The 23,972-nt window shown below is 40.1% G+C and overlaps 1 protein-coding gene across 6 annotated transcripts in view; it reads right to left on the bottom strand.

Moving 5' to 3' along the window:
* Positions 1-23,972, bottom strand: part of SMG1 (SMG1 nonsense mediated mRNA decay associated PI3K related kinase) — a 121,754-nt gene that overhangs the window by 72,268 nt on the left and 25,514 nt on the right. For 3 of the 6 annotated variants that reach the window (XM_066382538.1, XM_066382537.1, XM_066382539.1), the window contains 6 exons: positions 13,134-13,191; positions 8,224-8,387; positions 7,125-7,280; positions 4,626-4,762; positions 2,167-2,225; positions 658-871 (listed from right to left, as the gene is read on the bottom strand). In XM_066382538.1, the coding sequence (XP_066238635.1) occupies positions 658-871; positions 2,167-2,225; positions 4,626-4,762; positions 7,125-7,280; positions 8,224-8,387; positions 13,134-13,147 (744 nt within the window). In that variant the 5' untranslated portion in view covers positions 13,148-13,191. The remainder of the gene's footprint in view (positions 1-657; positions 872-2,166; positions 2,226-4,625; positions 4,763-7,124; positions 7,281-8,223; positions 8,388-13,133; positions 13,192-23,972) is intronic. The other 3 variants (XR_010751158.1, XM_066382535.1, XM_066382536.1) reach the window with 2 other exon arrangements.

Genomic DNA, 23,972 nt, shown 5'->3' with positions numbered 1-23,972 from the left:
TTTAAAATACTACTAGTACGTGCTTCAAACTGGAATAACTTAGAGAAGATTAACATGCCCAACCCACAAATGAGATACAGGCTCACATTACCACTGTACATTTTCTTATGATATTTAGTTACAGATAATTTTCTGAATCTTCTCTAAAAACGTTTTTCATAACCTCTATAATCAAGGAAAAATGCATTTTTTAAAAAGGCAGGAGAATGAAGTAGGACTGATATTCATTTACACACAAATTATTTTATATCACTTGGAATAAGATTTTTTGACATATTATTAAACCTAAATAAGCCTAGTATGAGTTGTTATGTTTTCTCCCTCAAAAAAATGTAAAGCCCTCCCATCCAGCTCTCCTTGGAGTTCCTATTTTCAAATCTGCAAATGAGAAAGTACTAAGCAAATTCAAAGGCAAGCATCTAAAAAGTATGGGGCAGGAAGGGGAGAAAGAGAAGGGGGAAGGGGGGGGAACTAACTACCTTTAATGCATCCTTTACTCAAATTCAGAAAGAAGAATTTTACTTACATCATATTTACTACATGTGTAGATAGCCCTACTAAGTTTCTTTTCTTCAAGCTCCCCTCCCAGCCTCCAAGGACACGTGTTAAGGACAACCTTTCTTTCCAAGCATATCACCACCCCCCAACCCTTCTTACCTGCATTACAGATGAAAAGGCTTTTTTTTCTCCTACAGTCTCTAGTGCTTTGTAGGTGGCACATAAGTAGAGAAGTTTAACTTCATCTTTTGCAGATGAGCTAAATTTGCTAAAAATCCACTTGAAGATCTTCTCAGCCTCATAGCTCAAAGAAGCACAAAGAAGGCCAAGACAGCAAGCTCCCTCCTGTCTCAACTCCTGAAGCAATTTGCTACTGTGTTTATTTTAATGCAAACAAAACAAAACACACAAAAAGCTTAAGCTTTCAAAGATGACAAGAATGACACATCTTACAAAAGAACGTCTTCAATAAATTTTTTAAAATTTCTATTCAAACTACATTAAAGGTTTAGATTTTATTCACTTTAAATATTCTCTATCCTCTCTATCCTGCAGTATACCAAAGTACCTTTGTTAGAGACTGAACTTTCTTTTATAGAATCAAGTACTTACGAACAGTGAGGAAAGACTAGTAAATACTAAAATTCATGCTTCAAATATCATCTCAAACTTCATTAAATATTTCACAGAAAAAGGGCAGCAACAAATGACCAGATAAAACACTATAAATATATACTATGTAATGTTGAATATGTAAGAGCTATAAAATAGGAAATTGTAATAGTTAAATATAACAAACTTAAAAAAATAACATTCATTAAGTACAATAAGTAACTATATAAAATAAAACCAACATAAAGCAGTAGGCTTGTGATCTGTCGAGATGAATTTTGGGATGCTTTCCAACACCACAATGTTCTCGAAATCACCATACATATAAATGACTGCTTACCTTTGGAGAAACCCAGTAGCCCAGACTAGATGCTTTGAATCCACTGTTGCCCAAAAAAGGAAGATTCTTTTCACTTCTACTCTAAGTAATTTCAAAATCTCTAGTTTACAAACATTAATTGCATTCATTCATTCATTCATTAATGCCTGCATTAAAAGTTCATGTCAATGCTCTATGATTCAGTTATGTTGACAAATTTTTTAAAAATGGTATTCCCTTTCAAGGATTCCATTTGTATTCAATGGTTCTTGACATATAAATACTTTAACACAGATAGATGACAAAAAAAACCCAGTGGTGGTGCAATGGATAAAGCATCGCTGGTTCGAAACCGAGGTCACCAGCTCTGAGCACGGGCTTGTCACCAGCTCTGAGCACGGGCTTGTCACCATGGGGTTGCTGGCTTGAGTGGAGGGAATCATCCACATGATCCCAAAGCTCGCCAGCTTAAGCCCAAAGGTCGATGGCTTGAACAAGGGGACACTGGCTTGGCACTGGTCGAGGCATGTATGAGAGGCAATCAATCTACAACTAGTGTAAAAGCCGCTACAAACTTATACTTTCCACTTTCTCTCTCCCTTCCTGTCTCTCTCAAAACAAACAAACAAAAAAAGATATTAAATAAAAGTTCATAAATAAAATCAATGGGTATATCTTATTTTTAATAATTTCTAAAAAGATATCTTAGTTCTTAAAGTGTAACCATTATTACTTACCTTTCATTAAGCACATCATGTACAGCAGTCAAGATATTATCCAACTGTTTAACTAGTACCTTTAAAAAAGGAACATTTATAAAAACTTCAAATTCTTATACTCTTAAAAACACTGTGTACTTTTTCATGTCCCCCTTGAAATTATAATTGGACACCTTACTATCCTTTGTATTTCCAGTCCCCAATTAGCATATATCAGCAGTATTTCCTTTTAGAGTATGAAAACTATCCATACAAAACAAAGCCATGGCCCTGGCAGGCTGGCTCAGTGGACAGAGTATCGGCTCAGCAAGTGGACATCTCAGGTTTGATCACTGGTCAGGGCACACATGAGAAGCAATAATCTGCTCTATTCCCCTCACTCTCTCACAGCCAATGGGGCTCTGTTGGTTCCAGCATCAACCCTGGCTGCTGAGGATAGCTCAGTTTAGTCTAGCACAGGCCCCAGACAGAGGATCCTGAGTGGAGCCCGGTCTGGGCACATGCAGGAGTCTATCTCCCCTCCCCTCACTTAAAAAACAAAAACAGAGCCATGCCTGACCAGGCGGTGACACAGTGGATACAGCATCGGACTGGGATGCGGAGGACCCAGGTTCAAGACCCCAACGTCGCCAGCTTGAGCGCAGACTCATCTGGCTTGAGCAAAAAGCTCACCAGCTTGGACCCAAGGTCGCTGGCTCAAGCAAGGGGTTACTCGGTCTGCTGTAGCCCCACGGTCAAGGCACATATGAGAAAGCAATCAATGAACAACTAAGGTGTCACAACAAAAAACTGATGATTGATGCTTCTCATCTCTCTCCGTTCCTGTCTGTCTGACTCTATCTATCCCTCTCTCTGATTTTCTCTCTGTCCCTGTAAAAAATAAAAAATAAGTAAAAAATTTTAAAAAGGATGAAAAAAAAAGACATTAAAAAAAAAGGGCCCTGGCCGGTTGGCTCAGCGGTAGAGCGTCAGCCTGGCGTGCAGGAGTCCCGGGTTTGATTCCCGGCCAGGGCACACAGGAGAAGCGCCCATCTGCTTCTCCACCCCTCCCCCTCTCCTTCCTCTCTGTCTCTCTCTTCCCCTCCCGCAGCCAAGGCTCCATTGGAGCAAAGATGGCCCGGGCGCTGGGGATGGCTCTGTGGCCTCTGCGTCAGGCGCTAGAATGGCTCTGGATGCAACAGAGCAATGCTCCAGAGGGGCAGAGCATTGCCCCCTGGTGGGCATGCCGGGTGGATCCCGGTCAGACGCACGCGGGAGTCTGTCTGACTGCCTCCCCGTTTCCAGCTTCGGAAAAATGAAAAGAAAAAAAAAAGAGCCATAATCATCAGTGGAAATAATTAACTCAAAAAGCTTGTTTAATTTATTGAGATGCATTTTTTTTAAATGAATTGATAGAGACAGAAATGAGTATGTGATAAAACAATATGATAAAAATATTAATGACAGAATTACAAGATAGGTATACAATGTTCACTACAAAAATCCTTCAATTTTTGGTATTTATAATTTTTCATAATAAAATTTGGGGTTGGGGGAGAAGCTTGCTTTGAACCAAATATGACTCACTGTACCATTTCTCATTAATTTCTCCTACTTCATATCAAATTATTAATTTAACATTAGGAGAATTACTTGGGGTAGAGAGAAATTGGTTACTGCTCCTGCACTGTGTTCTTGAAAAAGTTTACCCATTCATTTGGCCCTGGCCACCAGACGAAACTTACCCATGAACAAAATATGTAACCCCTACCCTAATTTCACATACAAAAAACAACAGATATTCTGTCTTAAAACACACAAAAAAATTCTGAGGACAACATAATACATGTGTTAAAAGCACTTTATGGCTCTGGCCGGTTGGCTCAGCAATAGAATATTGGCCTGGCATGTGGAAGTTTAGGGTTCAATTCCCAGTCTGGGCACACAGAAGCGCCCATCTGCTTCTCCACTTCTCTCCCTCTCACTTTTCTCTCTCTCTCTCACTTTTCTCCCCACCCCCCGCCCCCTCTCTCCTGCAGCCATGGCTCAATTGAAGGGAGTTGGCCCTGGGCACTGAAGATGACTCCGTGACCTCACCTTAGGCACTAGAATAGCTCGGTTACTGAGCAACAGAGCAGCCGCCCCAGATAGGCAGAGCATCTCCCCCTAATCGGCTTGCCGGGTGGAACCCAACTAGGGCATATGCAGGAATCTGTCTCTGTTTCCCTGCCTCTCACCCTCACTTTAAAATAAAATTTAAAAAAAGCAGCACTTTATTGCAGAAGGCACCACTATAAATCCAAGAACAGTAGACAAATTATACATTAGGGGCATTAAATTCTAGATCATCATAATATAGGCCAAATTAACAGGGAATAAGGAACCCCCGTTACTTTTCCTTAGAAGCAAACCTTGTTCCCTTCTTAAACCCCTCCAAATATAGTTCCTCGGTTTATTATGGAAACATAAAAATTATCAACATTTCCAAACATATTTACCAGCTTATTTTCTGGTTGCTGAATAAATTCCTTCAACTGCTTTACAGTAGCCAGTCTTCGGTCTCTGTCGTCTTCCCGGGTGATCCTCCGAAGAAGATTCGACAGTCGAGACTCATCAGAATAAGACATCGATCGCTCTTGGAATATAAACATTGTGTTATCCATTAAGCATAGAAACCTTATAACTCAAATATTTAAATAAAAAATTATAGTCCATTGGACAATAAAAGCTCCATGAATACGGATCCCATCACACTTTTGTTCATCACTATAAACCAGGGGTCGGGAGCCTTTTTGGCTGAGAAAGCCATGAACGACACATATTTTAAAATGTAATTCCATAAGAGCCATACAACGACCCATGTACATTACGCATTATCCAATAAAAATTTGGTGTTGTCCCAGAGGACACCTGTGATTGGCTCCAGCCACCCGCAACCATGAACATGAGTGGTAGGAAATGAATGGATTGCAATACATGGGAATGTTTTATATTTTTAACATTATTATTTTTTTATAAAAGATTTGTCTGTGAGACAGATACAGCTATCAAAAGAGCTACATCTGGCTCGCGAGCCATAGGTTCCTGACCCCTGCTATAAACCAAGCCCCAGCAGACTGTTGGGCACAGACCTTCAGGAAAGGATAAACCTAAGTAAATACCACATTCCAAAAAATTAATTGAGAGAGAAAAAAAGAAAGGCTCAGAAATTATTTTCTTCAGATCTGTATCAAACTGTTTGCAACACCCAAGTAAAAAGCATGGGTATAGCTAAAAGACTTCTATAAGTTAAGGGTAGTCTCAATCAGGGAGAAGCAAGCTGTATACTTCTATTTCTCACCCACATATCCCCCTGAATGGCTTAAAGCCTCTTGTTCATATTACCATCATCTTCCTACCACAAAGTTTTGGTGACTTGAAATCACATTCACTACCACCTACTATGTGCAAGGTATGCTGTCATTCAGAAAGTGGTAAATCAGAACTTTTCTACCCTTTATTTTTTAATGACAACAAGCAGGAATGCTCAAACAATACTTGACCATAAATGAAAAAATACAGTTAAGTACTAAAATTTTCTTTTAAGTTTTTAGCTGTGCTACTTATTATAATATCCAATATACGTTAACAAACCACATCAGAGGGTCTGAGTTCTGTTTCTACCTAAGGCAAAAAAGAAAACTAACAATAAAAGAAATGACAACATAAAAGAGAAGGAATAAGAATTTTTGAAATCTCTAGCCCATTGAATATTTCAGGAAAAATGAATACTGAGTATATCACTAGGAGACCAGGCTGGAAACCTAGGCTCTATTTACTCTTCTTCCCCTAGCAAACAGCACGATTCTGAGCCTGTGAGGAGGAATATTGGATTAAATTAGCATTAGAGTTACTTCCCCCTCAAAGTGAGAAGTGGGGGTGGCAGACAGAATCCCACATGTGCCCGACTGGGATCTACCCGGCATGCCCACCAGAGCGGATGCTTGGCCCATCTGGGGTGTTGTTCTGTTGCAACCTGAGCCATTCTAGCACCTGAGGTAGAGGCCATGGAGCCATCCTCAGCGCCCGAGCCAACTTTGCTCCCATGGAGCCTTGGCTGCAGGAGGGGAAGAGAGAGACAGAGAGGAAGGAGAGGGGGAAGGGTAGAGAAGCAGATGGGCGCTTCTCCTGTGTGCCCTGGCCAGGAATCGAGCCCAGGACTTCCACACGCCAGGCTGACGCTCTACCTAAGCCAACTGGCCAGGGCCTAGTCACTTTTTAACTTCTATCACACATAAGCCTAATTCAAACACTATTAAGAAGCAGTAAAGCCTCTGATTTAGCATTCCACTTCCAAAAATTTATCCCCCCAAAATCATTTTTAAAAGCTCTATATGTCAAAAAAGCTATATGCACAGACATGTTTACAGAACACATACCCCATGGAAAAACTAAATGCCCAAAGAGTAACTATAAATCAGAAATCTTGATTTCACACAAATTTTACAAAATAAATTTCTTTTTAAGAAAAAAATAATCACTGCCTCTAAATTCTGAATTTTCAGGACCCTTTTCCTATACACTGAGGCTTATGTTACAAGGCAGAAAGTGGCATCAGTCTATTTAACTTCAGAAAGCATCCACTCCATATACACCCACAGCTCCCACAGGCATTAAGGTCAAAGGACTTGCTGCAGTAAGAGCCCAGTATACATTCAGTAACCACAATAGTCAGGAAAATCTTTTAAATTTTTACCCAGTCTTCTAATCTTATTGTAACATAATTCTCTTCTAAAAAGTATTAAAACCTTTCTTGTAAAAATTTACTCTTAAGAAATAATTCATTGGAAAAGGAATGCAAAAAAAAAAAATTACCACTTGCATGTTTTCTCAACTCAGAATAAACTAATCAACTCTCACATGTGTAAGACATTAGTAAGAATAAGGTGTCCAGGAAAAGAGGAGATACAGGTCTTTGAGAAGGCATATGCGTTGGGTCCCCACCTACCCAGTCTTACCCTGTGATTTCCTCATGTCTTTGATGGCTAATGCACGATTGCCATGCTGAACACTGGTGAACTCAGGGCTGGTCACATTGTTAACCCTCAGCTCTTGCCCCAACGACTTCCGACCATAAGTATTTTCCCCAGATCCTCCATTGACACTGTAACCACCTAAAACAGCAACATTTGCATTATTTTAATAAAGGCTCTGTGTTTCACTCAACGAATACCTGAAAGTTCAGGATCTTATTACCCAATTCTACAGCTCAGCCAGCCTTTGCTTCTCCTACCTGTCCTTGCACTGCCTGCCTTGACATCATTTTGATTTCATTTTAATGTCTTCAATGAAAGATAAGAGAAATAAAAACTAAAGTCGGATTTACTTTTTAAAATTTCTGGGAAGTCTAGAAGAGAGATGGTAATCAAGAGAGACTTCAGTCTTAATGACATTATATTTTTCTTTTCTGGCAAGAAAACTGCATTTTTGTATCATATGTATGTAAAGAATATTTTAATTTTAAAAAATTAAGGGAGTAAACTTAAGAAGTTCAATAATCTCATTTACATATTAAGACATACACACTATATACACACTACATGTGTGTGCGTGTATTTTTTAGTGAGTGACAGAGAGACAGAAAGGGACAAACAGGAGAGATGAGAAGCATCAATTCTTCATTGTGGCACCTTAGTTTTTCACTGATTGCTCTCTCATGTGTGCCTTGACCGGGGGCTCCAGCAGAGCAAGTGACCCCTTGTTCAAGCCAGTGACCTTAGGCCTCAAGCCCATGTCTATGATCTCATGCTCAAGCCAGCAACCTCGGGGTTTCAAACCTGGGTCCTCAGCATCCCAGGCTGATGCTCTATCCACTGCACCACCACCTGATCAGGCATATATGTATTTTTTAAACCACACAGTTCTAAGTACAGGGTTTCTTTCCTCTGCACTATGGTGTGTTGCCTATTATAAACTGCTGTTTACTCTAACATTTTATATAAATATAAAATAGCTCTATTTTAAGCATATTAGAAGATATGGAAGGGAAGGAAAAAAGGAGAGATGGATAGGTTAAAAAACAAAATAATATGCCTCTACCAATAAGAAAATATATACCCTTTTCGTCATTCTGTATGTCAGCGTGGACTCGGGTATCATCGTGCCTTTGCCGCGACACCACAGCTGAATTTGAAGGTTGCAGTCCATAAGAGGAAGACCCACCCCTATCTCTGGATGAAGAATACTTTAAATTATCTGGGTCGGCTGATGCACTATCAGTTCTGTAAAGAGAAAAGAGTATAAGATTAGAACTTTAAGTGAACATTTTAATAGTCTAAATCAGCAATTTTAAACCAGTGTGCTGCAAGAATTTTTAAATCACACAATACCTTACTATTTAGGTAGGGGCACTGACCTCTTTTCCCTTAGACTGTCAAATAAAAAAAAAGGCAACATCTAACACAACAACCATCGGTATGAATGAATTTAAGTTACATCTATTTATTTTTTGGTCAGGTTAGCAAAAAAATATATGTATTTTTTGGTGTGTTGCAGAATTTTAGTAATTAGTTTGTGTGCCATGAGATGAAAAATGTTAAAATTGCTGGCCTAAATCATAAATCTTTGTTTTATACAAGCCTCTCTCTTCTTTCTACCTTTTTATTTTTTGAAATCATTACTATTATAAATAAGCATTCCAATGTCTAGTAAGTCTCAACTGAGAAGGGGCTGTCAAAGGATGAAATGCCAGTTTTCCAGCCCCTTCTGCTACTCTTCTAAGGACCCATTCAGAAATATGAATAACTACAAGGATTAAGATTCCCAACTCATTACACTGTGCTAAAGACTTGACTGATTTAAGCACTGGAAGTCCATGTCCTAGGAACTCCCTCAATCCTAGGCAAACTGAGACATCTGGTTACCCTGGTTCAGGATTCTCTTCATATGATTTGATAAAAGTAGTTCTTCCTCCCAGTAGAAGTTTAATCAGGGGAAAAATTAATCTTCCCAGTTGTAAAAAACACTAGCAATATATCAGGAAGGGGCAATGTGTTTCCAAATTATTTTTAAAGTGCTGCCTCACAGTAATATAGCATTCTCCCCATCATCTGAATTCATAACTTGATTATTTGATGGAAAATAAATTATAGAACATTTAAAAGCAAGCTCAGTGGTAGATAAGAAAAGAACACATTAGTCGCAAAGTAAGATTATGTTAATGAACTGCAACACTGAAGACTTCACTGAAGATGCCTTAACTATAAAAAATATCTATTAAAATTCTAAAAAGTGAGGAAAATGAAAGATACCAGGAATCCAATAAAGCTAAATTTGAGGGTTGCAATCATAATCTATTTTAAAAATCAGACATTATACAAAATAATCTCAGATACTAGGATATTAACAAATGAGGGGTACAGTTTCAGGGTAAAATGTTTCTATATCCTAAGATCAGTTCTATGCCTCCATGTCCTCATCAGTAAGATAGGGGCTGAGTTTCATAATTTCTCATGAGCCTTATTCTACCATCAATTATACAGTATCAAGAAATAAGACAGCACTACATACTATATGGCAGCAGATAAATAAATAAAAGTTCCTTCCCTACTGATGTTTCTTCTGAGAGAAACAACCTTTTGAAAACTAAATCACTTTTATGATACTGAAAACACTTTCTGAACTCATAATTACTTGAAAAAGTTAAGAACACTGGCAAGAGCAGAAACTATTCTTTAACCTGCTATACCTCTAACCCATTTATAAAAAAGACTGCAGTGTTTGTAAATATATTTCATTTAGATTATCATTCTTTCATTGTCCTCACTCACAAAGATACTAAACTTTGCATAGGTTCAATCAGTCAGACACCCTAATCTGTACTTCTGTAACCACTGTTAATATAGAATACAGACAACAGGTCCAATTAAACTTGGACACCTAAGTGGCACAAGTCTAAATTATTCCTAAAGGCTTTCTTTTTTTTTTTTCTTTTTTTTTCTTTTTTTTTCTTAAGCTGGAAACAGGGAGAGACAGTCAGACAGACTCCCGCATGCGCCCGACCGGGATCCACCCGGCACGCCCACCAGGGGCGACGCTCTGCCCACCAGGGGGCGATGTTCTGCCCATCCTGGGCGTCGCCATATTGCGACCAGAGCCACTGTAGCGCCTGAGGCAGAGGCCACAGAGCCATCCCCAGCGCCCGGGCCATCTTTGCTCCAATGGAGCCTTGGCTGCGGGAGGGGAAGAGAGAGACAGAGAGGAAAGCGCGGCGGAGGGGTGGAGAAGCAAATGGGCGCTTCTCCTATGTGCCCTGGCCGGGAATCGAACCCGGGTCCTCCGCACGCTAGGCCGACGCTCTACCGCTGAGCCAACCGGCCAGGGCAAGGCTTTCAATTTGAAACTCGATAAAATTCCGTAACCCTAGCATACTAAAACAACTAAGACTTCATAATGGACTATCTTCTTCAAACATACAAGGTGCACTAATTGGTAAACAAACTCAGTACTTTCAACATATGGGAAAATAAAATCTATGGAATTTCAAGAAAAATGTATGAGGATATTTCCTTTCTAAGTATATGAGTATGTCTATGAACATTTAAGTATCTTTAACACTAAACATAGCATGAGAACTTTTAAAAAGTAATGCAAAAAATTTCTCATGCATCTAAAAATAGCACATTAAATGTTTACCTATAATAATAATCCATAATATACCACTAATTTCTGAAAGGAAATTGAAAAATAAAAGAAAGCATAAGAGCTCTTCTGACAGGTTCTGAACTTTCTGTATGTATGGCATCTAATACAACCTGGGAAAGTAAGCTTTTAGGAAATGAATAAGTAATTCTGAAACACCTGGATAACTGAAGTATACCCGTGTTTAAATGTCTGATTATCCTGTTTTCATTATGTTTATGTATCACATATATTTCCATTATTATTATTAAATAATTAAATATTTGTATTGTCTTCTGGTAGCATAGCAACAAACATAAGGCAGCAGAGAATGCAGGTTTAAAAAAATATCTAGGCCCTGGCCAGTTGGCTCAGTGGTAGAGCATCGGCCTGGCGTGCAGGAGTCCCAGGTTTGATTCCCGACCAGGGCACACAGGAGAAGCGCCCATCTGCTTCTCCACCCCTCCCCCTCTCCTTCCTCTCTCTCTCTCTCTTCCCCTCCCGCAGCCAAGGCTCCACTGGAGCAAAAGTTTGCCCGGGCGCTGAGGATGGCTCTGTGGCCTCTGCCTCAGGCGCTAGAATGGCTCTGATTGCGGCAGAGTGACACCCCGGATGGGCAGAGCATCGCCCCCTGGTGGGCATGCTGAGTGGATCCCGGTCCTGCGCATGTGGGAATCTGTCTGACTGCCTCCCCGTTTCCAACTTCAGAAAAATGCAAAAAAAATGCAAAAAAAAAAAAAAATATATATATATATAATATAAATATATATATATATCTGGGCTTGCCTGACCTGTGGTGGCACAGTGAATAAAACGTTGATATATATATATATAGATATATATATATATATCTATATATATATATATATATCTGGGCTTGCCTGACCTGTGGTGGCACAGTGAATAAAACGTTGACCTGGAATGCTGAGGTTTGCCAGTTCAAACCCTGGCGGCTTCCCTGGTCAAGGCATATATGGGAGTTAATGCTTTCTGCCCCACCCCCTTCCCTCTCTCCTTCTCCCCCTCCTCCTCTCTCAAATGAATAAAAAAAAAAAAAGCAAAAATACAAAAACTGGGCTTGCCTGACCTGTGGTGGCACAGTGGATAAAGTGTCGACCTAGAATGCTGAGGTTCACGGTTCAAAACACTGGCCTTGCACCATCAAGTTGCTTGCACGAACGAGAAGCAGCTACTATGCGTTGATGCTTCCTGCTCCTCCCCATGCCTTTCTCTCTCTAACCTCTCTCTAAAAATCAATAAATAAAATCTTTAAAAAATTGTTCAAGACAGAAAAGATCTGGGCTCAAACCCCAGTTTCAGCACTGAAAAGGTACATGTGACTTTGCACAAGGTTCTTCATCTCCAAGCCTCAAGTGTCTCTTGCATAAAATGGAGATAACCCCTACTTAAGGCTTAAAGAAGATAATGGATTCTTAAGAAATACTTTGTTTACAGAGTACGCTCAATGATTATGGCCTTATACTAAATAAACTCAAGGTTTCAAGGCTAACAAGTTCTTATGCTGAATACTGTATATAGCAGCTGATTTTAAGTTCTTCATTGAAGGAATTAAGCTATCTAATGCTACCAACAAATATATTTCTAACTAGCAAATACTGATTTCAAACTAAACTGGGGGGGAGGGTGTAAAAAAAGTGAATTCCCTAGAAAGACAGGTTATGAAACTTCCATGAATTATGACCACCAAGATTTTTCCCCAGATTTTGGGGTTTTGGAAATATAACCAATAAATTCATTAGGGTAGAACCACTATCTCAGAACTGTCTAATAACTTCCTAATTGCCAAGTTCTTTTAATACTAACTGATTAAAACATTTCCAACCAGAACTCAAATTACTGGTATTCTGACCCAAAGCACAAAATGGTTCAGCATTTACACAAAATCTATTTTATATCTAGATTGCTTAGGTCTCAAAAAAAAGTATCAGGCTATAATTACCAACAAGATCATCCCAGTCCAATAAACAGAAATCTGTTAACGAACAGAAATGAGTACTTAAAATGAGGCAATCAAAAGCACAAAATAGAAAATGCAGATCTGAACTCAAAGAAGCAGGTGTAAATGTTAAGCAAGTTATAAAAGCCTGAAAAAGCTATATCATCTGCCAGAATTAGTGTCTCAATTTAGTGATAAAAGAAATTTATGTTAAGATTAAGAACCCCAGAATAAGGATTCAAAAATACCTTCACAGCCCCTTTAATACTCTAAAAATATTATGAAGAGAGAGAAAAAAAGAAATGCATAAATTTCCCCAAAATGTTTAATTAAACTGAAGGTAAAGCCTGATGTACATGCCACACGAGAGGTAAGTTTCTAAAGCTCATACCTCAAAAATCGCATACTGTATAATATGGAGCCTTTGTGATGTTTTGCATCAAGTCAATCTGTAAGACAGTAGTTACAATTATTAGTGAAGGCAGTGGATTAAAACATTTGTGTTCAAACATGAAGCAAATATCATTCATGGGTTAGGTGCTTTTAGTCAAACTATGGCCCTTTTCTAGGTTTCATATGCTGAAGCAAAAACTGAAACAGAAAGCCACTCTACGCCTTAGGATAGAAGCTTAGGGTGGCAACCAAAAAAAAAATTTAAGACACATAATTTAAATGTTTGAATATAACAGACAAATCACATGCAAATATATTTACCACTCATTTTAGTGACCTATGCTCAGCATACACAGAAAATGTAACAAATCTGAGAGGTCGTATAATTTTGAATGACACAAATCCTTAGGCCTTTCATCAACAATCTACCATGTGTCAGAGCAAACTATCTCCTGGCTAAATGCGGTCTTGTGGTCTAGTTATTGAAAGCATTATAAAGAATAACAAAAAAGAAAAGAAAAAAAAGCCACTCTGAAAGTATGAAGTCAGGGAATTCCCTATCAGGAAGCATTTCTACAAAGCGCCCCAAAATGACTTGATGCAAACACAACACCTGGTGGTGCCACGAGAATAAGCATATTATTTCAAGTTGTTTTTAAGTAGGCTTATTAAGAAATTTTGCTCTCACAGTGAGATCTAATTTGTAATGGTATCAACCAGGAAATGAGATTTGCACTAAAGCCAATGAGGTGGGAATACATTTAGTCACTAAAGCAATGGCACTTGAAGGTAGTGTCACCGTCATAAAACAGTTGTAGGATATGCTGTTTTTCATAACAACAAGTTAATACCACTTGGAAATAATTTACCGTTTTTAGAAATAAATTCAAGGTTATTATCCCTGTGATGTCTCACTCACCTGGATTCAGACTTGCTTTCATAAGGGATAAGAAAAAAGCTAAAACTATGTGTAACCTTAGGCTTTGTGTATGCACATCACTTTCACATTAAAAACACTGCTCTAAAATGAGTCTAAGGCTAAAAATTTCATTTGGAAGACTCAGGGACTTCATTATTATACAAAATTCTTCTCACAAGAGAAAATAGTAAGTTCAAATTTAATGAAACAATGAATCATCATGACAAAGTTATAAGTGAGTTTACATCGCTTTGCAATATTAAAATAGTAAGTTTATATAATTCTTGATAAGACATTCTTAAGTATTGTGTATAATATTGATCTATTTATGGATTCTTTGTTACCAATTTTTAAAAAATATTTTAATTGATTTTAGAGAGAGGAAAAGGGAGAGAGAGAGAGAAACATCACTTTGCTGTTCCATATATTTAGGAATTCATTGGTTGACTATGTGCCCTGACCAGAGATCGAAACCACAACCTTGATATATCAGGATGACACTCTAGCCAACTGAACTGCTCAGTCAGGGCCACCGATTTTTAATCATTACTCAAACTCTCAACTGTAGACTCAAATATAAAAATATATTTAACTATTATAAAATGGTAAGAATTTTACCTTTCCCAAAGAGAAGTCTACTCTTTATCCTGGGCTCCTGGAAGGTAATCTCTAAATTCTTGGAATGTCATACCTAATAAGAGTGTTGTTATTCACCAGGGGTTTAGAGATCACACCAGGAAGTATAACAATGTGATGATTTATGGTACGGGATTACAGTCACATGAATTACCTCAATCGCCAGAAGGGCTGGAGACTAAGTTCCACAATGGAGGCAGCCAATTATGGAGCCCCAATAAAAATTCTGGACACCAAAGCTGGGATGACCTTCCACGGGTGGTAATACTTCATTTGTATTGTCACACATCAACACCAGGAAAGTAATACTGTTCACAACCCCACAAGGAAAGAACTAGAAGCTACTACACATTTGGAACTTTCCTGGACTTTGCCCTATGCACTTTTACCTTTGGCTGATTTTAATTGATATCCTTTAGCTGTAATAACTTGTAACCATAACAGATTTCAATGAGCTCTGTAAGTACTTCTGGTGAAGTTTCCTACCTAATAGTATTGGGGATCCTCCAAACTTGCAACCAGTGTCAGAAGTAAAGGTAGTCTTATTGACCATGCCCCTCTAACTCTGCACCTATATTTAAAATCCCTGAATATACTCTAACTCAAAGTTTAAGACTGTAAATTTTGTTTTTTAATAACATCTTTTGCAAACATAATAAAGCACTAACTTTCAGTACAGAAAATCCTCACTTAACACTGTTGATTGGTTCTGCAATACAACATCTAACGAAACCTATTTTACCTAATTGAAATAATAGAGATAGAAGATCCTATGGCATCTCATGGACATTATAACAAAACAGCACTATTCAAGGACCTGCTGTAGTTTATTTCCCTTCCAAGGACTCACATATACCCTTCTCTTGACAGACCCCTAATCAAATTAACCAGGAGGGAGACACAAAGCAAGTAACTGTAGGAAGGTACTCTTTCAGGTTTTAACCTTTGTTTTATGTACAAAATTACCTTTAGTAAAACAGGTGGTGAACAAATCACTCTCATGTAGTTCTCAGAACTGGATCTTCAATGCTGTCCATGTTTCCCTAGCCAGGGGTCTTACCTTTCCAAAACATCTTTCAAACTTTCTACACCTTCTTCCTTTCACTACCAATGGATGACCTTACAGATCCCTGCTTCACTAGAAAACTCCTGGGTAAACAAGCCATTCATTCTATAACACTCTCAATCAGAATCAATAATTTTGAGCTCCTACCAATTCTTGTAGGCAACTTTAGCCAAGCAGTTTACATACATTTATTGTCATTTAATCTTTAACATCATCCTATCAGTTACCATTTTACAGATAAGACAACCAAGGTTCCATAACTGACCTAAGCTGCACAGCTTATAAAAGGCAGAGCAAGAACTCAAACTCAATTCTAACTTTAGAATTCTTCAACACTCCACCACTACTTGCCAACTTCTTTCCAGTAAGTCCAAAAACTCATCTACAACTGTACACACAGCCTTTCCATCACCCTCACATAATGGAGCAAAGTAAACCTCACTCATATCTACTCTAACCCTCTGGATCCAGACATTCACCCTATCTTCTTTTTTAGCAAGAGAGAGACAGGAAGGAAGGAAGGAAGACAAGAAGCATCAATTCTTCATTACAGAACCTTTGTTGTTCATTGATTGCTTTCTCATACATGCCTTGACCAGGAGACTCCAGTGATCCCTTGCTCAAGCCGGCGACCTCTAGGTTTTGAACCTGGGTCCTCAGAGTCCCAGGCCAACGCTCTATCCACTGCACCACTATCTTGTCAGGCATTCCCCTAATCTTCTGAGGTATAGACCCCTCCTTTCCTCCTGCTCATCTTAGCAATATATAAGCACTCTTAAGTCTTTCCTTTAAAAAGTAACAAAAAAAAATCCACATCTTAACTCTCTTTCTCCTTCTAAACACCTAGACTCTTCACAGGCAAACCTCTTGAGAAAATTTATCTTCCTTGCCTTCACTTTTCAACAAACTGTAATCTGGGGTCCCCCATCAGCACCCCACTGAAACTGATCCTACCAAAGTAGGAACTTCCACTCACAGTATACTTGTCTCTAAAATTCCATACGCACTTTTCAGTTTACCTTGCTGTGTCCCAGTGACTTGCTTCAGACAACTGTCTATTCACACTCTTTCGCAAAACCACTGTAGTATTTTTAGGAACTTAAAAAATATGTTTTTTAAGAGAGAGACAGGAAGAGGAGAGAGACAAGCATCAACTTGTAGTTGCTTCACCTCAGTTGCTTATTTATTTAGAGAGAGACAAAGATAGACAGGGATGGACAAACGGACGGGATGAACAGACAGGAAGGGAGAGAGATGAGAAGCATCAACTCGTTGTTGTGGCACCTTAGTTGTTCATTGATTGCTTTCTCATACATGCCTTGACCAGGGGCTCCACCTGAGCCAGTGATCCCTTGCTCAAGCCAGCAACCTTAGGTTCAAGCCAGAGACCTTGGGTTTCAAGTCATGTCTATGATCCCACACTCAAGCCAGCAACCCCATGCTCAAGCTGGTGAGCCCACTATCGAGCCAGAGACCTTGGCTTTCAAACCTAGGTCCTCAACATCCCAAGTCAATGCCCTATCCACTGTACCACCGCTTGGTCAGGCACCTTAGCTGTTCATTGATTGCTTCTCATATGTGCCTTGACCAGGAGCCCAAGCTAAGTCAATGACCCCTTGCTCAAGCCAGTGACCTTGGGCTTCAAGCTAGCAACCTTGTGATCATGTCAATGATCCTGCACTCCAGCCCACGAGCCCACAACCTCAGGGTTTTGGGCCCTCAGCATTTGGGCCTTGCTCAATTCACTGCACCACTACCAGTCAGGGTAGTAACTTTAATTCCAGTGACTCTACTTTTCCCCAATCCAAGTACTTTCTTTCTTCTTTACTTCTTTAAAAAGCATAGATTTTGCCTGACCAGTGGTGGTGCAGTGGATAGAGTGCTGACCTGGGACACTAAGGATACAGGTTCAAAACTCCAAGGTCGCCAGCTTGACTGTGGGCTCATATGGCTTGAGCACAGGCTTACCAGCTTGAGCCCAAAGATCATTGGCTTGAGGAAAGAAGGAGGGTCCCTAGATCAGCTTGAGTCACTGTCACCCCTTCCTCCACCATCAAGGCACATATGAGAAGCAATCAAAAACTAAAAGTGTCGGTCCTGGCTGGCTGGCTCAGTGGTAGAGCGTCGGCCTGGCATGCAGGAGTCCGGGGTTCAATTCCCGGCCAGGGCACACAGGAGAAGTGCCCATCTGCTTCTCCACCCCTCCCCTCTCCTTCCTCTCTGTCTCTCTCTTCCCCTCCCGTAGCCAAAGCTCCACTGAAGCAAAGCTGGCCCGGGCGCTGAGGATGGCTCTGTGGCCTCTGCCTCAGGCGCTAGAATGGCTCTGGTTGCAACAGAGCGACGCCCCAGATGGGCAGAGCATTGCCCCCTGGTGAGCGTGCCAGGTGGATCCTGATCGGGCACATACGAAGTCTGTCTGACTGCCTCCCTGTTTCCAACTTCAGAAAAATACAAAAAAAATAAATAAATTTCTTTTTAATTCAATTGATCCATTTCATTGTAAAGAAATTTGAAATCACTTAGGAAAAGGTAAAGAAGAGATATTGCTTCAAATCCCACCACCCATGGATAACCCATGTTAACATGTGGGTGGCATTCTTCCAGAGTATCCCTGGGAGAAACTTATGGTTGCACAGAGTTGGGACCATGGATGTTGTTATGAACCTACTTTTGTCTCCCAACAATATGCCACTTAATTTCTGCATCATAATTAAACATTCTCCTATTGCTGAGTAAAAACAAAACAAAAAACACTAAAAGTGACACAACTACAAGTTGATGCTTCTCATCTCTCTCCCTTCCTGTCTCTGTCTCTCAAAAAAAAAAAAAAAAGCTTAGATTTCATGGTCTTATCATTTCATTTAATAATCTTGCCAATCCCCTAAACATCCCTTAATATTTTCCTCACACCAATCTGGTAACACTCAACCATGAATAAACCCAATTATCAATTATCCATCATCCATCAGTTAAGTACTACATTCCAATTCCTCTGATGTTCATCTCAATTAGATAGATGCATTATCGAGATTGGCCCTATTTTCTTCAAAATCCAAAATAGTCTTCTAACTACCCCCCTCAAACACTCACAGAAACACTCTCACATTCTCACTTTTACCAAGAAAAAAAACACAAAAAAACCCTACCATAATAAACCTGTGCCCAATTCTAGAGGTCTTGATTAGATTTTTATCTACTTCTCTACCTCTTATCTTTTCAAATACTTTCTCCTGTACAGTCTGCCTTTCACACCAAACTAAATTCTCTCCTTACATATGTAAAATTTTCTGTCTCCCTTTTAAAAATACAAAAACATTAAAAACATACACACACAAAAAAACTTCATCAATCCCACATATCCCTCCAACACACAATCTGCCTTCATTCTTTGCAGTCAAACTAGGTGTGGCTCTTGTGTGACCGGGTGGTGGCACAGGGGATAGAGCATTGATCTAGGACACTGAGTACCTATTTTTGAAATCCCAAGGTAGCTGGCTTGAGCGTGTGATCAGACATGACTCCATGGTTGCTGGCTTGAGCCCAAGGTCTCTGGCTTGAGCAAGGGGTCACTGACTGAGCTGGAGCCCCACGATCAAGGTACATATGAAAGAGCAATCAATGAACAACTAAAGTACCACAACTACAAATCGATTCTTCTCATCTCTCTTCCTTCCTGTCTGTCTCTCACTAAAAAATAAAAAAAAAGAAAGAAAGTTGCTATACACTCCCATTCTTCGCTTCTACTAGCTCCTCAATCCACAGTGATCCACCTTCTTCTAATCCAGGGGTCGGGAACCTTTTTGGCTGAGAGAGTCATGAACACCACATATTTTAAAATGTAATTCCGTGAGAGTCATACAATGACCCGTGTACGTTACACATTATCCAATAAAAATTTGGTGTTGTCCCGGAGGTCAGCTGTGATTGGCTCCAGCCACCCGCAACTATGAACATGAGTGGTAGGAAATGAATGGATTGTAATACATGAGAATGTTTTATATTTTTAAAGTTATTATTTTTATTAAAGATTTGTCTGCGAGCCAGATACAGCCATCAAAAGAGCCACATCTGGCTCACGAGCCATAGGTTCCTGACCGCTGTTCTAATCCATCACTTTTGGCAAAATCAACTATGACCTCCAGGTTGCTAAATTTGAGATAGAGTTCATGCTTCATCTTACTCATCCTCTCAACAGCTCTTACAGTGCTGATGAGTAGGTTTCAGCAGGTTGTGACCTGCATAAAGGTGCTTTACAAAGGAATGAGGTGGGCTTCTAAAAATTCTTACAGGCCCTGGCTGGTTGGCTCAGTGGTAGAGCATTGGCCCAGCGTGTGGATGTCCTGAGTTTGATTCCCGGTCAGGGCACACAGGAGAAGCCACCATCTGCTTCTCCACCCCTCCCCCACACCCAGCCGCATCCAAGGCTCCACTGCAGCAAGCTGGCCAGGGCGCTGAGGATGGCACCCATGGCCTTGCCTTGGAGCAGGGGCCCCCAAACTTTTTACACAGGGGGCCAGTTCACTGTCCCTCAGACCGTTGGAGGGCCAGACTATAAAAAAAAACTATGAACAAATCCCTATGCACACTGCACATATCTTATTTTAAAGTAAAAAAACAAAACGGGAACAAATACAATATTTAAAATAAAGAACAAGTAAACTTAAATCAACGAACTGACCAGTATTTCAATGGGAACTATGGGCCTGCTTTTGGCTAATGAGATGGTCAATGTGCTCCTCTCACTGACCACCAATGAAAGAGGTGCCTCTTCCGTAAGTGCAGCGGGGGCCAGATAAATGGCCTCAGGGGGTCATAGTTTGGGGTCCCCTGCCTTAGGGGCTTAAATGGCTTCAGCTGCAACGAAGCATCGCCCCCTAGTGGGCTTGCCGGGTGGATTCCAGTCGGGCGCATGCGGAAGTCTGTCTCTCTGCCTCCTCTCTTCTCATTTAAGAAAAATACAAAAATAAAATAAAAATTCTTACAATAACCCTCAGTGCTCAGATCCTGAGAATTTAATGTAACTGATTCTTCCCTTCCTTTGGCTTATGAGATGTTATACTCTGTATTTCTTCCCATCTCTCTGGTTCTAACACTGATCTTGGAGTTTCTCTACTCATCTCCCTTTGTACTTGCCCTCAATACATGACAATAGTTATTTATCACCTCCATATATTCTATCAACTCCCTAAATGAGGGCTCCATCATAGAAGTCTACTCTGAGGTCCAGGCATATATATCCAACTGCTTTTTTTAAAATGATCTAATCTTCTTTCTAATGCCTCAAAAACAACTCGCTCCCTTCTTCCAAGAATCCTCATTTTAATAAACAGTACAATTATCAGCTATTTTCTAGTAAATGGCACTAACTAGATCAGTCAGACATGTGTCCCATCACTATCCCATCTCTTCTCCACATAGTATTATAAAATATAAATCTGATGTCCTCCCACTGCCTTTATCCTATGGAACTCACTTCTCTTTTCAGGTAAGACTCTACCACCAACCCCTTTACACTCCATAGCCCATTAGCCTAATCTTTCAGTGCCATGAAGATAATTACCTTGCTCAGTACCTGTTTGCCTGGAACAGCCTTGTCCTCATCCCTTGCCAACCCTAGCTAATTTCTCTTTTATCCTTCAGCTATCCTTTGGAAAGTTTCTGATTCCCCTGGAACTGGCTTAGGAGTGCCTGCTATACACCCATGCTACCAGAGAACCTAACATTTTCTTAGCTCTCACACCATTTGAAAAGCTTATTTAGCCTGACCAGGCAGTGGCACAGTGGATAGAGCGTCAGACTGGGATGCGGAGGACCCAGGTTCGAGACCCCGAGGTCGCCAGCTTGAGAGCGGGCTCATCTGGTTTGAGCAAAAGCTCACCAGCTTGGACCCAAGGTCGCTGGCTCGAGCAAGGGGTTACTCGATCTGCTGTAGCCCCACAGTCAAGGCACATATGAGAAAGCAATCAATGAACAATTAAAGTGCCACATCGAAAAACAGATGATTGATGCTTTTCATCTCTCTCCGTTCCTGTCTGTCTGTCCCTATCTATCCCTCTGACTCTTTCTCTGTCTCTGTTAAAAAAGAAAAGTTTATTTAACAGTGTTCTTCCAAGAAATTGTAAAATCAGACGGGCAGGGGCCTTTCAGTCTTGCTTATCACTGTATCCCTGAAAGCCTAGGTGGCATATAAATTACGGTACTTGATGACTAAATGATTGCCTATTTTCATAACTGAGGCCTTTCTCTTGCAGTCCCCTTAACCTAACTTTTCTTCAAGATTCAACCTGCAACCCACACATCTATTCTAAAATGTTTTATTAAAATGAACAATATTTATGCCTGACCAAGTGGTGGCACAGTAGACAGAGTGTCAGCCTGGGGTGCTAAGGACCCAGGTTCAAAACCCCGAGGTCACGGGCTTGAGCAAGGGATCACTGGCTCAGCTGGAGCCCCCTAGTCAAGGCATGTATGAAAAAGCAATCAATGAACAACTAAGGTGCCACAACTATGAGTGGAAGCTTCTCTCTTCCTGTCTCTCTTCTCTAAAATTAAATTTTTTAAAAAAATAGTTTTTCTTGATCATTTACTATAACAAGGACATTGATTAGGAGTTAATGACTCTAAAAGGAAGACTAAGATGGTTCCAACACTCTATAAATTTAAAATCCAAAAAGAAAAAAGCTGTTTGTTGATATAAGTTCCAATTAGGAGTATAAAAAAATGCTGTGGTTTTAGGAATAAAAGCCAATTATTCAGCTCATCCTTCAGACTCTTATAGTAATCAAAAAGCATATACTTTACTAGTTATATACTAGCTTTAATTTGCTTAGTAATTTGAGATGCTAGTACATATTGAAGGCACAGGGGCACTAACTTACACTTTCTCTGGGAAAAGAGGACAGTGGTTGCTGTGTGCAGAGGGGAGGGCAATGACTTAGAAGATGACTATTACCATTGTTTAAATTAAGTAAATATTTTGTCTTCTAAGAGTTACATAACTACAATTTTGTCTATGCATATGATCTTAAGAGTAACTCTTCTAAACACAAAAAATAAGCCAGAAATAAAAAGGGCTGGCTTCAGCAATATATTTAAATTCTGGATTTACTCAAAATGCATTTTCAAAATCTTATTTTTGGCCCTGGCCGGCTGGCTCAGTGGTAGAGCGTCGGCCTGGCGTGCAGAGGTCCCGGGTTCAATTCCCAGCCAGGGCACATAGGAGAGGCGCCCATCTGCTTCTCCACCCCTGCCCCTCTCATTCCTCTCTCTCTCTCTTCCCCTCCCACAGCCAAAGCTCCATCGGAACAAAGCTGGCTCGGGCGCTGGGGATGGCTCCTTGGCCCCAGGCACTAGAGTGGCTCTGGTCGCAACAGAGCGACGCCCTGGAGGGGCAGAGCATCGCCCCCTGGTGGGCGTGCCGGGTGGATCCCAGTCGGGCGCATGCGGGAGACTGACTGTCTTTACCTGTTTCCAGCTTCAGAAAAATACAAAAAAATAAAAAATTAAAAAAAAATCTTTGTGCATCAAAGGACATTATCAAGAGATTGAAGTCTGACCAGGCGGTGGCGCAGTGGATAGAGCATCAGACTGGGATGCGGAGGACCCAGGTTTGAGATACCGAGGTCGCCAGCTTGAGTGCGGGCTCATATGGTTTGAGCTAGGCTCACCAGTTTGAGCTCAAGGTCGCTGCCTCGAGCAAGGGGCTACTCAGTCTGCTGTAGCTACCTGGTCAAGGCACTTATGAGAACTCAATAAATGAATAACTATGGAGACGCAAGAAGAATTGGTGTTTCTCATCTTTCTCCCTTCCTGTCTGTCTTTCCTTATCTGCTCTCTCTCTGACTCTGTCTCTGCCACAAAAAAAGAGATTGAAGACAACTCACAAATCAGACAAAATATTTGCAAATCATGTATTATATCGTAAGAACCTAGTATCTACAATATATAAAGAACTACCAGAATTCAATAAAAAGACAGACAAACCTATCTAAAAATGGGCAAAAAGTGTGAACAGAAATATTCCAAAGATATATAAAAGGCTAATAAGTCCATGAAAAAGATGCTCAACTTTATCAGTGACTAGGGAAATGCAAATCAAAAACACAATGACAAGCCACACCCACTAGGATAGCCATAATTTTCTTTAAAAGTGGAAAACTTTTAAAAATGAAAATGGAAAATAGCTAGTGTCGTGAGAATATGGAGAAACTGGAACC

Source organism: Saccopteryx leptura, chromosome 4, assembly GCF_036850995.1.
Source record: "Saccopteryx leptura isolate mSacLep1 chromosome 4, mSacLep1_pri_phased_curated, whole genome shotgun sequence".
Lineage (NCBI taxonomy): Eukaryota > Metazoa > Chordata > Mammalia > Chiroptera > Emballonuridae > Saccopteryx > Saccopteryx leptura.
Note: the sequence above shows the minus strand (reverse complement) of the source record. Positions and strands in the feature narration are given on the sequence as shown.